The 16,148-nt window shown below is 34.3% G+C and overlaps 1 protein-coding gene across 1 annotated transcript in view; it reads right to left on the minus strand.

The window, feature by feature from the left end:
• Positions 1–16,148, minus strand: part of RAB2A (RAB2A, member RAS oncogene family) — a 111,702-nt gene that overhangs the window by 71,697 nt on the left and 23,857 nt on the right. The window contains exon 2 of the mRNA XM_044666174.1: positions 8,217–8,288. Coding sequence (XP_044522109.1) covers positions 8,217–8,288 — 72 coding nt within the window. The remainder of the gene's footprint in view (positions 1–8,216; positions 8,289–16,148) is intronic.

Below are 16,148 nucleotides of genomic sequence, written 5' to 3' on the forward strand. Positions count from 1 at the left end.
TGGTGATGGCCACAGGTGCATTTATCTTTCCTATTAATTGCTATTAAAATTTAAAAAAAAATTAATTTCCAGGGGGCTAAGTAATATTTTTTCTGGAAAAGGGGTGGTAGGCCAAAAAAGTTTGGGAACCACTGCCCTAGAGCTCAGTAGAAATCACGAAATGGAAACAGAGTAGTCAAAATAAACTTTGAAAGGCAAATACACTTGAGTAACTGAAGACACTAAAAGATGATGCTCTACTTGCATTCTGATAGGAGGGAAAAGATGTTCTTTTTTCAGAACTCCATTGTTTTCAAGAGCCACAGAGGGAGTCAAATAAGACAGACATAGTGGTTGGGCTTTATTTTGTTCTCTCTTGTTGATTTTAAGACAGGAAAAGAAAAGGGAAGGAAAGAGAAATACACTAAATACACAAACAGAAACTAAAAAGATAAAAAAAATGAAAAAATTATTGAATTGATAAATAAAATTAAAATACTTCTAAAAAGCAAAATGAACGATTAGTGGGGGCAGCTAGGTGGCTCAGTGGATTGAGAACCAGACCTAGAGTCGGGGAGGTCCTGGGTTCAAATCTGGTCTCACATACTTTCTTCTTGTGTGACTCTGGGCAAGTTACTTGATCCTAACTGCCTAGCCCTTACCTTCTGTTTTGGAATAATACACAGTATTGATTCTAAAAAGGAAGGTAACAGTTATTAAAAAATAAAAATACCTATTAGTTAATTTGATGTTTTAAGAAGAGGAAAATTATTAACAGAAACAATAACAAATGAAGAGTACATAAAGGAAATTAATTTTTAAAAATCTTGTCCAATTACATGCCAACAAAATTGATAAATAAGTCTTTGAAAAACCAGCAAATACTCAATTATAAAAAGAAGAAACAAAATGTCCATTAAGTCAAACTCAGAAAAAGAAACTGAACAAGTCGTAAATGAACTCCCAAAGAATATAAAACAGGACTAGATGGATTTATGATTAAATTCCATAAAAAATTCAAAAAACAATTGTCCCTAAGATTACAATAAACTGTTAAAATGTAAAAAGAAGAGACCCTTCCAAATTTCTTCTATAAAACAAATATAGGCCTGATTCCAAAATCAGGGAGAGAGAATTCAGAGAAAAAGAACTATATCGATTCAAAAATACTGAATAAAATAGTAACAAAGGAATTACAATAACATGTTAAAAATATTATACTCTATGATCAAGTTGTATTTACATTAGAAATGCGGCATTATTCAATATTAGGAAAACTATAAATAAAATAACTTTGATTATTAATAACCCAAATGATAAGAATCACATTGACTGAATATCAAGATAAGTATTCAAAAAGGCTTCTGTCAAAACAAATCATGGGAATAAAAAAATCTTTCATTGATGTGGTAAACAATATCTAGAAGAATCAGTTATCTTTAATGGAGAAACATTATAGTTATTTATAATAAAATATGGGGTGAAGCAAGGATTGTCACATATAATGCTGGAAATGTTAGCTAGAGCAAAAAAAGAAAAAGATATTGAGGAACTAGAGTGGTAAAAAAAATTATTCTGTAGTGGACAGAACACAGGACTCTGCAAAATTCAGGTTCAAATTCTGTGTTATGACACTTCTAGATATGTGACGACCTCTCATTTCATTGATTTCCTTACCTGTAAAATGGGGATAATAGTAGTACCTACAAATTCAGTGTTGTGAGGAGATGAGATGATATTTATAAAGCACTTAATAAACTTTAAAATGCTATATAAAGTTAACTATTATTCTAGTTATATTTGTAGATGTGATGAGCTACTTTAAAGAACCTGAGAAAACCAAAAGTATAAAATGTAACAGTAACTTCAGCAAAGTAATAGTAAGTATATACTGTAAATTAATAGCTCAACATAAAAATCATTTTTTATTTATATTTTCATTTTCTTATCTATATACATGTAATTTCTCCTGGTAGAATATAATATCCTTGAGGGAAAAGGGAACTTTCCCCTTTTTGTTTGTAGCTTCACAGCCTAGTATCGGGGTTGTCAAACTATGGCTAGAGGGACAAATCCAAAGAAAGCTAAGATTTTTTTTTAACATTGAAAAAACAATAAAGCTTTATTTAAAAATATAAAAACCATTTTTAGTTCACCTGGGTAATAAAGCAGGCAAAGACTATATAGCTGGCTGAACCCTGTCCTAGAAAATGCGCGGGTAGGAAGCTGGGTAGCTCAGTGGATTGAGAGCCAGGCCTAGAGATGGGAGGTCCTAGGTTCAAGTCTGGCCTCAGACACTTCCCAGCTGTGTGACGCTGGGCAAGTCACTTGACCTCCATTGCCTACCCTTACCACTCTTCTGCCTTGGAGCCAATACACAGTATTGACTCCAAGATGAAAGGTAAGGGCTTAAAAATTAAAAAAAAAAAAAAGAAAGAAAATGCCTGGCACACAGCAAGCAATTAACTCAAACCACCTGTGCCTAACTACACATGACCTAATATATATGTTCCAATATTTTATTACTTACCATTAAAAAGCTAGGTGGATTTTAAAAGGAAAAAAAAATAAATAAAAAATTTAAAAAGCCAAGTGGCACAAAGCATAGAATATTGGGCATAGAGTCATGAAGACCTGAGTTCAAATCCAGCCTCAGACACTTATTTATATGTGTGACCCTGGAGAAGTAACTAAATCTGTTTGCCTCCATTGCCTCATCTATAAAATAGAGATACTACTAGCACTTACCTCCTTAAAAGTTGTTGTGAGGATCAAATGAGATAATTATAAAGTGCTTAGCAGAGTGTCTGGCCCATAGAAGGTGGTACATAAATGTTAGCTGCCATTACTGTTCTATCTAGCTGCTTGCAGTATTTTTTTCCTTGGCCTGGAAGCCCTTGAATTTGGCTATAATGTTCCTAAGAGTTGTCATTTGGGGATTTATTGCAGAAGGTGATCTTTGGATTCTTTCAATTTCTATTTTACTCTCTTGTTCAAGAACATCAGGCAGCTTTCTTTGAGAATTTCTTGTAATATGTCTAAGCCTTTTTTCAATCATGACATTCAAGTAGTCAAATAATTCCTAGATCATCTCTCTTGGGTCTATTTTTGTGGTCAGTTGTTTTTTCAATGATATATTTCCATATTTTCTCCTATTTTTCATTCTTTTGATTTTGTTTTATTGTTTCTTGATGTTTCATTAAGTCATTAGCTTTTTTGGGGCCAATTTTAATTTTTAAAAAATGATATGACTTTTTGATCCTCCTTTTCCATTTGGTCAATTCTACTTTTGATTGAACTCTTTTCTTAACTGGATTTTTTAAATGAATTTTTCCAGTAGGTCAATTCTGTTTTTTAAGAAATTATTTTCTTCATTGGATTTTTGTGCTTTTCCCAATTGACCAATTTTGCTTTTTAAACTATTTTGTTTTTTAATTACTTTCATTTTCTTTTCTCATTTTTCTTCCACCTCTCATTTGATTTTTTAATTCCTTTTTAAACTCTTCCAGCACCTGAATCCAAATTCCATTTTTCTCTTAAGTTCTGCATGTGGCTGCTTTGATCTCACTATCCCCTACTGAGTCTGTCCCTTGCTCTTCTTTGTCTCCATAGAAATTTTCTATGATTAGGTGTTTCTTTTGCTTTTTGCTCATTTTCCAGTCTTTTTTTTTTGCCTGTGTGCTGGGAGTTCTTAAAACTACTCCACTGCTAATAGCTGCAGGATTCAGAGCACTATGAGTTATTTTGCCCTGGGGAAAAGGACTTCATCTCAGGCTTCAAAAAGCAAAGCACTATGGACTTTGGGGCCTCCTTATGGTCTAGTGCCAGGGCTTGGGACTTCAAGGGGTGAGTAAGGAGTGTTCTTCCGTTGGCTTAGGCAGGGTCCTAGGGTCTCAAAGTTGGCTTTTGCCAAAGTTTGGAACCTGGGTGGCCTGTACTCCTCTGTGCAGAGTTTAATATCCAGTTACCCCTTATCTTGTGAAAATAAGGCTCTCTCTGTCTTCATTTCAAGGTGTTTTCTGAAGGAGATCATTCTATCACTTTGTTGGTTCTGTAACCCATCATTTTGAGGTGCTATTTTAAGGTTGGTTTGAGAAGATTCTTAAGAGTGGATTCCATCTTCTACTGCTACTAAGCCACCATCTTGGCTCTGCCCTGTTATTATTATTCTATACAGAGAATCTTAAGAATCAACTAAAATTTAAAATGCAACAAAAACATCAAAGTGATTACATAAAATAAAGCCATAGAAATATTCATCTTTTCTATATATTACCAATGAATCCTAGCAAGAAACGACAGAAATTCCATTCAAAATAGCTACAATTTACAAAACATTTAGGGGTCTACCAAGACACAAAAACAATCCCATCCTAACATACCCAAATAAGAAGAAAGATATTATACTATCTAAATTCATTTTTCTATTTAGTGCTATATCAAAACACTGATGGTTTACTTTAAAGAGAAAAAATGACTGGGAAACTTCTCTGAAAAAATTAAAAGTAGCTTTTTTTCCTTGGGAGGAAAAAAAATTTTTTTCAGGGAAAATAATGAAAACAAGTATAAAGAAAGAAAGGGTCTTCTTTTCTGGACTCATCTTCTATTATTTTCCTTGATGTAATCTACATTCCAAACCAGACTATTTGCTACTCCCTTTACATGACAATCCATTTTTTGCTTTTTTGTCTTTCAATAGGGTAGTTCCCTATGTCTGGAATGCTCATACTTCACCTCCACATATTGGGATTTCTCTAGTTATCTTCAAAATACACAGTTCAGGTTCTTAGTTCTTAGTGATTTAATTCCTTTAAAAGTATTCCATTTCACAATTATGGAACTTAAGAGCCAGAAGAGACATTAGAGAGTACCTAGTTCAATGCATCTAGCAACTGTTCATCCTGTCTGCTTGGGCACTTCCAACAAGGAGCACCATCTGTTCCACTTTTTCATAGCTCTTTTGAGAAGATTTTTCCTAATTTCAAGCTAAATTTGCTTCTCTGCAACTTTTAGACGCCAATCTTAATTTGTCCTAGATTATAAACTGAACAAGCCAAATCCTTCTTTAAGCCAACAATCATTTATTAAGCACCTATTTTGTCCCAAGCACTGTGCTAAGAATTGAGGATACAAAGAAAGGGGAAAAAATACCTGCCCTCAAGAGCTTACAATCTAAAGGGAGAGACAACAAATAACAATTGTGTACAAACAAAACAAAGGAAAAATGGAGTTGTTTTCAATGAGAAATCATTAGCATTAAAGAGGACCAGAAAATGCTTATAAGAAGGATTTTAAACTAGGACTTTAAGAAGCTAGGGAAGCTAGAAGATAATCCAAAAGAATTTCAGTAATAAGGAATGGCAGGTAAAAATGCATGGAATTAGGAGATGGAGGTCATGTGAGAGTAATAGCAAAGGAGGCTGGCATCACTGGATCATAAAGTACATTCATGAAAAGTAACATAAGAAGACTGGAAAGGTAGAATGAATTCAGCTTATTTAAAAGGCTTTATGAGGCAAACAGAATATATTCTATTTGATCCAAGAGGTGGTAGGAAGCCAATTGAATTTACTGAACAGGGTAGGGATATATAGTCACATTTGTGCTTTAGAAGATCAGTCTGACAGCTGAATGGAGGACAACTTGGGATAGAGAAAGACATGAGGCAGGAAGACCAACCAGAAAGGCACTTCTACAATCCAGGATTGAGGTGATGAGGACCTGCACCAAGGGGATAGCAGTGTCAGAGAAGAGAAGAGGGTATGTATCAGAGATGTAATTGTGTCTAGAACATTATCTGAGAAGTTAGAAAAGGGCAAGAGGCAGGTCCTACAGGAAAGAAGATGAGTTCCATTTATTAAGTTTAAGATGTCTATGAGGAGTCTAGTTCAAGGTGTCCAAAAAAAACAGCTGGAAATGGGAAATTGGAAATGAGGAGAGAAATAATAGATAAATTGAACTAAAAATAATTTTTACAGGGATGATAACTGCCCTAAACTCTCTCTGCTGTTGCATTATTTCAGTTGTATCTGACCCTTCATGATCCCAGTTGGGGATTTCTTGGCAAAGATACTGGAGTGGTTTGTCATTTTTCTTCTCTAGCTCATTTTAAAGATGAGGAAACTGAGGCAGAGCTGAGTGACTCACCCAGGACCACACAGCTAGTATCTGTCTCAGACTGGATCTGAACTCGGAAAAAACAATTCGTCTTGACTTTGGGCCCAGCATTCTATCCAACATGCTACCTATCTGTCCTAAACCTTCTTTGACTGAGGCTAAAAATTCTCAAGTCCTTTAGCCGGTCGGTCAATAATCATTGGACAAAAATGAATAAGCATTTGTAAGTGTCTAAAATGTGCTTTCAAGTTAATGTTAAGTTTTTATCCTCAAAACCCTTCAGGTCAATCCTAGATAACCTGACTACAGTGGCCAGAGACACCCAACCTTCCCACTCTCCACCACCTAAACAATGTTTGGAACGTTACTTGGTCATTAGTCTAACATCCTTTCCTTCCTCTCCAAAAATCATGTCTCAGAATTAAGTGCTAAAGCTAGAACTATGATGATCTGACTTTTTTCTTTTCCAGATATGCATACAATTGTGTCTTTTAAATTATTTACACATTTAATTATAGAAAATAAATGGAATTTAAACTAGGGCAGGAACTTCTGTACAAACCACTAATTTAGATATCTGAAATTGGATCTAAACCCTGGATTGTATCAGGGCTTTGCCTGTCAGATAATTTCCAAGTTTTAAATCTAGGAATGATACAAATAATGGTGATGTCAGAAGGGGACTTGGAATGATTATGTTAATTTTGGAAGTTATCAAAGGTGTAGTCTCCCTCAAAATTCACAGCCACAGCCCAGGAAATGTTTACTATCTATACTACCTGTTAACATGCTATATTCTCTTCCTAGCCAACAGCAAGATAAGCTCGTTGGGAAGACTGTTTTTCATTTTTATTCTTGTATCCCTAGCTTGTCACACAGCTTAAATTTAAAAAAATTAAATCACACATTACAAACTTGACTTCTTCTGAACACACTCTTCAAAGAATTATATAAAATTCCTTGAGATATACCTTCATCTTGTGAGTTTAGATAATGTAGTCTTAATGAGTTCAAAAAAGCCAACTTAGCAAAGTATAAATAAGATAATGTCTAGAATATTGTTCATGTGAAAAAAAAATATGGGGGTTTCAATGAACTCAAAGTAAAATGAGTCAAGGGTGTGATATGCCAGCCCCTCAAAAACTAATCTGATTTTGCTGAGCATAAAGAGACATGGTGCCCAGAACTTTAGAGCACTAACAGTCCTTGCTATATACTCTTAAAACCAAATCTGACATATAGTACTCAACTACTGAGCATCACATTTTAGGAAAGGCTTAGTCTAGAGCAGTGACGGGCAAACTTTTTAAAGAGGAGTCCAAAGAAAGGAAATGCTCATCTGTTAAGGCAACTCTTTCAAAGTTTCATTGTACTGTATCCTACTCATTGTATTCATCAGATTAGGAATAATGTAGAGCAGCCAGATAGAACATTTCAGGGGGCTGCATCTGGCTGGCAGGGTAGTTTGCCCATCACTGATCTAGAGGATGGCAACCAGGAAGTAAAGGGTATTGAGATCAACTTTCTCATATTACAAATGAGAAATTGAGGTCAAGCAAGTGAATTATCAAGGATCACACAGTTGTTAAGTAGTAAAGCCAAAACTCAAATCTAGGTCCTGAAGGTGTTCAACCTGAAGATATGCACATACAGAAAATCCATATTAGTTTTCTTCAAGTATTTGAAGAGCTGCCAGAAGCAGTCATATTAGGGACACTTTGCTTGGCCCCAGAGGGGAGAAGTAGGAACAATAATTAGGCAGAAGTTACAGCAAGGAAGATTTTTTGGCTTCTCCAAAGTATGTGACAAAAGTAAAATGGGCTGCAGGGTTGGGGGTGAGAGAAAGGGAATGTCTTCATGCAAATCCAGGTAAAAAATAAACAATTCAGCTTATAAAACATTTAGGCTAACAAATGTTCCTCTTAGTTAAGGATATTTAATACTTGCTATTTTTTCATAGCAACCTACCCAATTTCATTGATCTTAGAATTATTACTAATGTGGAACCTTTATCTGAACAACACTATATGTTGTGTGCATACATATACATGAATATACACATGTATACATATACATTCATCCCTTCGGTTTTATTTAAACTATGAATTTATGAAACTTACCAATAGTAAGATCATGTACTGGCTGAAACCTCTTGTCTGTAAACTGTAGCAATAAACATGATTTCCCAACACCTGAAAGAAATATACATAAATATTTTAATTACTAGAGGCATATATTATTTAAAAAATGAAAAAAAGCAAAAGAACTAAAGCACGATCCACTAAAAAATATGGGGCTTTTTAAAGCATCATATTTATTCCTAAATTCTTTAAAATTCTATAGGACCATATACTCAAATAGTCATAGCAGGATACTTGTGGTTATAAATAACTGGAAATGAAATAGTCTTACTGTGATTGGGGAATGGCTTAACAAGTATATGAAGCACAGCAATAAATAATGAGAAATGCAAGAAAAAAAAAATATATATATATAAAGGTACACCTATGTGACTCAGAAAATGAAGAGTGCCAGGGCCTAGAGCCAGGAGGACCTGGGTTCAAATCTAGCCTCAGATACCGCCTAGCTATGTGAGCCTGGGCAATTAATTGAACCCTCACTGCTTAATGCTTACCACTCTTCTGTCTTGGAACCAATAACTATAATCAATTCCAAGACAGAAAGTGAAGATTAGGAAAAAAAAAATAGAAGAGAACTATATATCCAATGACTACATTAATATGAGAACATTAAATGGGAGTGAACTGGGATTAAATATAATGATGGTTGGGATCCAGGCATGAACAAATCATGTAAATATTATAGATGTACCCAAAGGCTGACTCTTATGAGCAATTTGCTCATGTACCAGACTTATAGCTATAATTCTCATATCTATATATAATTTTATATATATATAAAATTCACATGATTGATTTCTTGATCCTTGTAATAAAGTGGAATTCTAATCTTATGGTATTCCGGCCACTTCACTTTCCAAGCCCACAGTCCAAGGGTCAAATGCACTCCCCCCACCCCCAGTGACTTCTACATTGCCTTAGCCTCCACCTCTTTGATCTTGGGGTTGTTAACCAAGTCATTGTTAAATTCTCTGTCATGTCACATGTTCATTAACTACTTCCCATTCCCCAATCCTTGATTCTGCAATAAAAACAGGATTCACATGTGGCTTGCTCTCTTTTCACCATCAGAGGAACCTGGCAGACTGAATCCCATGCTATTGAACCATTCATCTCTGTGTCTTTCTTTCCTCCTCATGTTCCCTCTCTCAATCTTTAAACCCTACCATCCATACTTCCTTCAGTCCCCAGCCTCCCTTTCAGGTTACTGACCCACGAAATGAACATCATAGAGCTGCAGGACAACTATAATGATCAGTTAGTCAACAAATATTTTAAAGCATCTATTATATGGCAGGCACTGTGGTCAATCTTGTAACAGTTATCTGAATAGATGGAGAGACTACAATTTGGTAGGTTTTGGTTAAATGTTCTTTGTTAAAAAAACAAAGAACAAAAAGAAATTGTGTGTGGTGGGGGAGAGGAATTTAAGGGAAAATTACTATGGTAAAAAACAACAAAAACCCAGTAAAACTTTTATCTTTAAGGTTGGGAGGAGGCAACAATGGTGTTTAGAAAGCAAGCTGGAGAATGATTACTTGGAATTCTTTGAGTCATGTCCTAAATCTCCCCCATACAAATGGAGATTTTTTGATGATGGTATAATTAATAGCATTCATGTCAGAGAGGATGAAGAGGGAAGAATTGGGCTAAAGGAAATAGACATTTTAAATGTCACTCCCAACTCCCCTTAAAAAAAAACCCAAAAGTCAACCGAAGGTCTTCCTAAGTGCTAAAATTATTTGTACTTGATTTTTCTTTTAGATGTAAATCCTACTCTCTCACTTCTGAGTGATTTCCAAAAGATTCTGATGCACCCTACTGTCTTATCCTGTATTTTCTCTTCCTTATTCTCTTTCATAGTTCTCCTATACCAAAAATAATGGTAGCCAGAATTGGAAAGCAGGATAGAACCAACTGAAAACCTCATTTCACTTTCTTCAGCATCAGTATGAACTTTAAACTCTTCACATTTATTCTTAATTTTAAATTATATACTAATCAATGCCGATAGCCCTATCCAAGATACAAGTATTTTTTTGACTGGGATAGGGGATAAATATCTCCCTATTCATTTATTATTTCTGTTCTAAGTTAATCAGTGAGTATACCAGGGCTTGACTGGAAATATAGAAGATCAAGGTCAACTCAAAGCTCTTAGTAGATCCGATAGTCCAGGTAACATTTGACATAACTGGAATTCAAGTAGAGATATTATATTTTATATTTGATCCTAAAGATAATAGGGAACCACTGCAGATGACTGAATGGGTGGGATGTGCATGAGAGTCATAGTCACATGTATACTTCAGGAATATTAGTTTGACAGCTGAGTGAGAGATGGAGTATAATGGGAAGAGACTTAGAATTATCAATGATAAAAGAATCATAGACTTAAGAGCTAGAATCTTAAAGATCATGTAGAGTTCAATATTTCACTATGTCCAGAAAAATAATTTTTCCCTTCATTTAATATTTATCATCAGGAAGTCACAATGTAGATCACAAATAAACACTTCTCAGAACAACAAAAAGGAAATCTCCAGATAAATAGAGACAACCATCACAGTATTGTAAAGTCTGGGAACCCAGTCATATGGCCCTTAGGTTCAAGGCAGCAAAAAACAGCAATAAAAGGTACACCACCAGTTAGGCTTTAACTGGGTTTTTCTTAATCAAGCCAAGTATGTAGGAAGTGGCTGAGTTCTCTTCTACCCCAAGACATACTTTTTTGATTGAGCCCATGGCCAAGATCACACAGGTGGTAAATGTGTGGCAAAATAAGATTCAAATTCAGACACAATGCTTCAATAACTCTGGAAATTTCTGAAAGGCTAATTGATTCAGTTCAGTGTTTTTGAAAGGAAAAGATGTTGATCAAAATATAAGGCAAATTTGCTGAATTTGAATTTGATGTAATCCATCCTTAACACAAAAATAGTTTGTTGAAAAATTCCAGAACTATCTATATATGAGCACATTAGTATAAAATATATATGTATATACATATATATGACCTAAGTTTTATATAACAAACTCAAAGATAACAATTTGCTCTTATAAAACTCAAAGATAACAATTTGCTCTTATAAAAGTTGAAGTTTAGGGCAGCTGGGTAGCTCAGTGGAGTGAGAGCCAGGCCTAGAGACAGGAGGTCCTAGGTTCAAATCCGGCCTCAGACACTTCCCAGCTGTGTGACCCTGGGCAAGTCACTTGACCCCCATTGCCCACCCTTACCAATCTTCCACCTATGAGACAATACACCGAAGTACAAGGGTAAAAAAAAAAAAAGTTGAAGTTTAATAAGCAAATACAAGCACAAAGAAAATTCCATTATTACATAACTTAAGGGAGTTTCTAAATTCTTGGGTTGAATGAAATTTCACGATTAAAATGCTAAATCTCACATTCCTGGTGCTTTGGTCCTAAAGTTGAAAAAAGCAAATGTTGGATTTTTTGTGAATAAGTATACCTAGGAGGGGGAAAAAAAGAGGCACTACATACTATCACACATTTATTTTTCCTTTAACTTTCTTCATCTTTATGTAAGGGGATTTTTCTGGTGAAAGCTGGTTAGTGCATTTGTGGGAAGTAGAATATGAGGATCTGAAGATTGACTGTTACTCAGAATCATGTAATGTTAGCTGTCTGAAGGCACCTTAGACACTATCTGAAACAGCCACCTAAAAATGTAATCCCTTCTACAATAGCTCTGACATATAATCATTAGCTTCCATGGCAGAATCAAAGAGATGTAAGAAACTTGGAGATATCTTTGTTCATTTTAGGAAGACTGGAGAACAGACCAGAACAAATGTTGAGCTTTTGTTTATTTTTTAAAATTGCATTCATGGAAGCATCTGGGTGGCTCAGTGGATTGAGAGCCAAGCTTAAAGATGGGAGGTCCTAGATTCAAATCTGACCTCAGACACTTTCTATCTATGTGACTTAGTCACTTAATCCCTACTGTCTAGCCCTTACCACTCTTGTGACTTGGAACATTTGTTGGTTCCAAGGCAGAAGGCTAAGAGTTTTTTAAAAATTACATTCATGGTATAATTTCATAACCAAATCCATTATAATGTATCCTGATCAGCTTATTATTAACTGTCTAATATTAATTACTATATGAAACAAAAATCCAAACCTTTTTATGGCTAAAAACTATGAAGAATTTAAAAACTCCTGACTGGAAAAATAAATAATTTTGACTTTATAGATTTCATTTTCCAGGTTAAAAAAAAAAAATAAAAAAGATTGTGTCAAGCCAAAGAAACCCAAGGAAGAAAAAACCAAAATGGCAATGGTTAACAATTGCATGATCTTTCCCATCTGTAACAATTAAGCATAGAGGTTAATGTTATACAATAAATGGAGGCCAAGTACATAACCTGACTTCCTCTAAAGGGTTTTTAATCATTTGAATTTATATTCATAATCAATTTTCTGCAGAGATATATTTCTCAGCTCCTCTATAAGCAAATTTTAGCCACTAAGATCAGGATCTAAAGTAACTCATAAGTGCCTTTCAAATTTGTTCAGATTATACATACTGAAATACCTTTTCATTATGTAGAGGCCATATAAAATATAACTCAATTTATCATTTACTGAGTATCTACTCTGTATTTCATATCAAAATAGTGCATATTCTAGCTGAAATCCAGAATTTTAGCATAGTTTCATTAGTTCATATGGAAATAATCTCTAATGACAAGATTCAATCATCATCCAGATTATGTTAAGGTTAATCAGGGGAATCAAGCTGACAGCTCACTAAATTTTAACTGCTAATTTCTCAAAGTATCATCAGTAGCTAATTTTGGAAATTGGCTAGTTAGGACATAAAACCACAGCAAATGTACAAATCAGAGAATTCAGTACTAAGAATATTTTCAAAAAATATTTTTTTTAAATCTCCAAGTCACTCTTAAATTCTGCTCTTAGGAATATATATACTATTTAGAAAAATGGAAACATATTTTAAGGAGTATTAAAAAGTGGTATCGAATAGGCAATCTGAGGGGCAGCAAGGTGGTTCAGTGGTTTTGATCTGTGTTCAAATCTGACCTGATACTTCCTAGTTGTATGACCCTAGGCAAGTCACTTAACCCCAACTGCCTATTCCTTACCACTCTTTTGCCTTGGAACTAATATGCAATATTGATTCTAAGATGGAAGGTAAGGATTTAAAAAAAAAATTTACCATCCAGTAGCTGGATATACCAAAGATTAAAACATAATAAAAGAGGGGCAGCTGGGTAGCTCAGTGGATTGAGAGCCAGGCCTAGAGACGGGAGGTCCTAGGTTTAAATCCGGCCTCAGACACTTCCCAGCTGTGTGATCCTGGGCAAGTCACTTGACCCCCATTGCCTACCCTTACCACTCTTCCACCTATAAGTCGTCAATACACAGAAGTTAAGGGTTTAAAAAAAAAATAAAAGGATACTTTACACATAATCTATTATGTAGTTTGCCATAAGACTCTGAGTCATTCAGACAAGTATGGGATGCCTAACATTTAAAATGATATGTAATGAGATAAGTAATAAATGAATAGTGAATTACTACATATAACTTATGAAAATCATCTTTACTACTTTATAAACTGTTCACATAATTCCGTATGACAAACTAAAAATGAATAGGCTAGATTTGCTCTAGTTCTATTGAACAAATAGAAGAAGGAATAGAAGGAAGCAAGTATAAATTTTCTTTTCCTAGTAAATATTGAGTCTCCTTATTTCTCTCAGGCTAGAGGTGCAACAGCCACTCATAGTTTTGATCTCATCACCAACTGGCTTGAAAACTGTGACCTGTTTCTGACCTAGATCAGTCTATCTCTCTTTAAGCAGCTTGGTGGCCCTCCCCACTCTCAGGGGCTCACCATACTGTTGCTGAGCTTAATATAGACATCATATTACTGACTTCTGCCCTACCATAACTCAGAATGCCCAGGCTCAAGTGATTCACCAATTCCACCTTCCTGTTGGCAGAGATTACAAACATGTGCCACTATATCCAATAATATGAATTTTCAATGAATAAAATATCTTCAGTCATTACTAGAATATCTCTTTCAGAATATATGAGCTACAAAGAATGGGGGAGAGCTCCCAATGGAGAAAAACTTATTTCCCAGTGAATATAGGTGTGACTCGCCAAAGTCTCCCCACTGGTATGCACCTAAGGCCTAATTGCTATTCTGATGTAATCGGGACATTGCATACAAAATGCTTAAGACATTTCACATGTTAAGTTATCAGGCAGACTTGGAAACTCTCACATGCTGCACCATGCTGTATCAATGGTAGCCAACAAAGTGAACATAAAATGTTCTACTGGACAATACTGGCATAGGCAGTTAGTGAATTAGATCCAGAGAACTAAAACATTACTCTATTCTTCAGTGTTCATATTAGGCATATGAGCACAAACATTATCTTAATATACATTAAGTTTCAAGGCAGTATTTATAATATCCAAAAAACCCAAATCAAAACAACTGATTTTAAATTATCCATACTAATATTTAAGCTACAAAATTATACAAAATAAAAGATCAACTCAAAGTGTAGTTACCATTTCTAGGCAAATTTCCTTAGAAATACATATTAAATAATCATAAAACAGAACTTCTAAACCAAAAAATTTAAATAAAATGAGGGTTCTTAAATCATCAGATCTTACCCAAAAATGAAAGGTCAGAATTAGGAGAATTATACAGCAAGGAAATTAAATAAATTTCGTTACTATATAATTTTGGAAAAATTTTTAATCAAGAAGTTTTGTACAAAATTCATCCCAAGAAAAGATACTGAGTCACATTTATTTGTAATCTATTACAAAAGAAAATTTTTTCATGTATGAAAATAGAAAACCTCACATTAAAAATCTTTCAACATAAATGTACTTTATTTTTAAATTATACACTTAATTCATACCTTTTTGGTTTTTTTATGTTATATGCAATAGAATAAAACACTAAGAAGCAAACACCAGATCTAAGCAAAGAGGAAGTTTTGAGTGGGTCAAAGAGATTCTAGGATAAAATTTTAAAGTAATGATAATCAACAGACCTGCCAGTTCATTTCCAAATATATCTTTCAGCGAACCATTCCTTTAACAAAAATTTTAAAAGAGAAAAATAATAGTTCAGCAAAATGAAACATCACAACAGTGCCTGCTGGTATGGATGTAGTATTCTGAACTCAGTCATGACCCTCCCCAACCAAACTGTGCAATGGAAAGCAGTACATTTTAGATACCAATAGATAGAGGGTACTAGATCTAGAGGCAGACTGTCACTTAACCTCTGTATGTTTCACATTTTTCAACTGTAAAATGGAGAAAATAACAGCACTTATCTTGCCTGGTTGTTTGAGGATTCAATGAAACATTATAAATTATACATTATTTATATTATTATATATTATAATTATAAATTATACAATGAAAAATTATACAGCACTCTGCACAATACCAGGCACACAGGGGTACTACATAAAGGCTAGCTATTATGATTATTTCAACTCTTATCTAAGGCTAATCTTAGTAAATTACTCAGCAATCTGTTTCAGTTCTTGGTTCCATTTATATTGTTGTTCTCATTGGATAATTTATATTGTTTTCCTGGTTCTGTTTACTTCACTATATCAATTCACATATATCTTTCTATGCTTCTCTTAATTCTTTATCTAAGTTTTCTCTCCTTTGGCACAGTAATATCCCATTAAGTTTATATACCACCTTTTATCTAGGCATTCTTCAAAAAAAAAAAAACCACAGGCATTTATCTTTATATTTACTTTATTATCATTAAAAAAAATTACTTTCTGTCTTAGAATCAATACTAAGACTAAAGAGTGGCATGGGCAAAGCAACTGTTAAGCGTTAAAGTGACTTATGGAA

Source organism: Gracilinanus agilis, chromosome 1 (genome assembly GCF_016433145.1).
Source record: "Gracilinanus agilis isolate LMUSP501 chromosome 1, AgileGrace, whole genome shotgun sequence".
Taxonomy (NCBI): Eukaryota; Metazoa; Chordata; class Mammalia; order Didelphimorphia; family Didelphidae; genus Gracilinanus; species Gracilinanus agilis.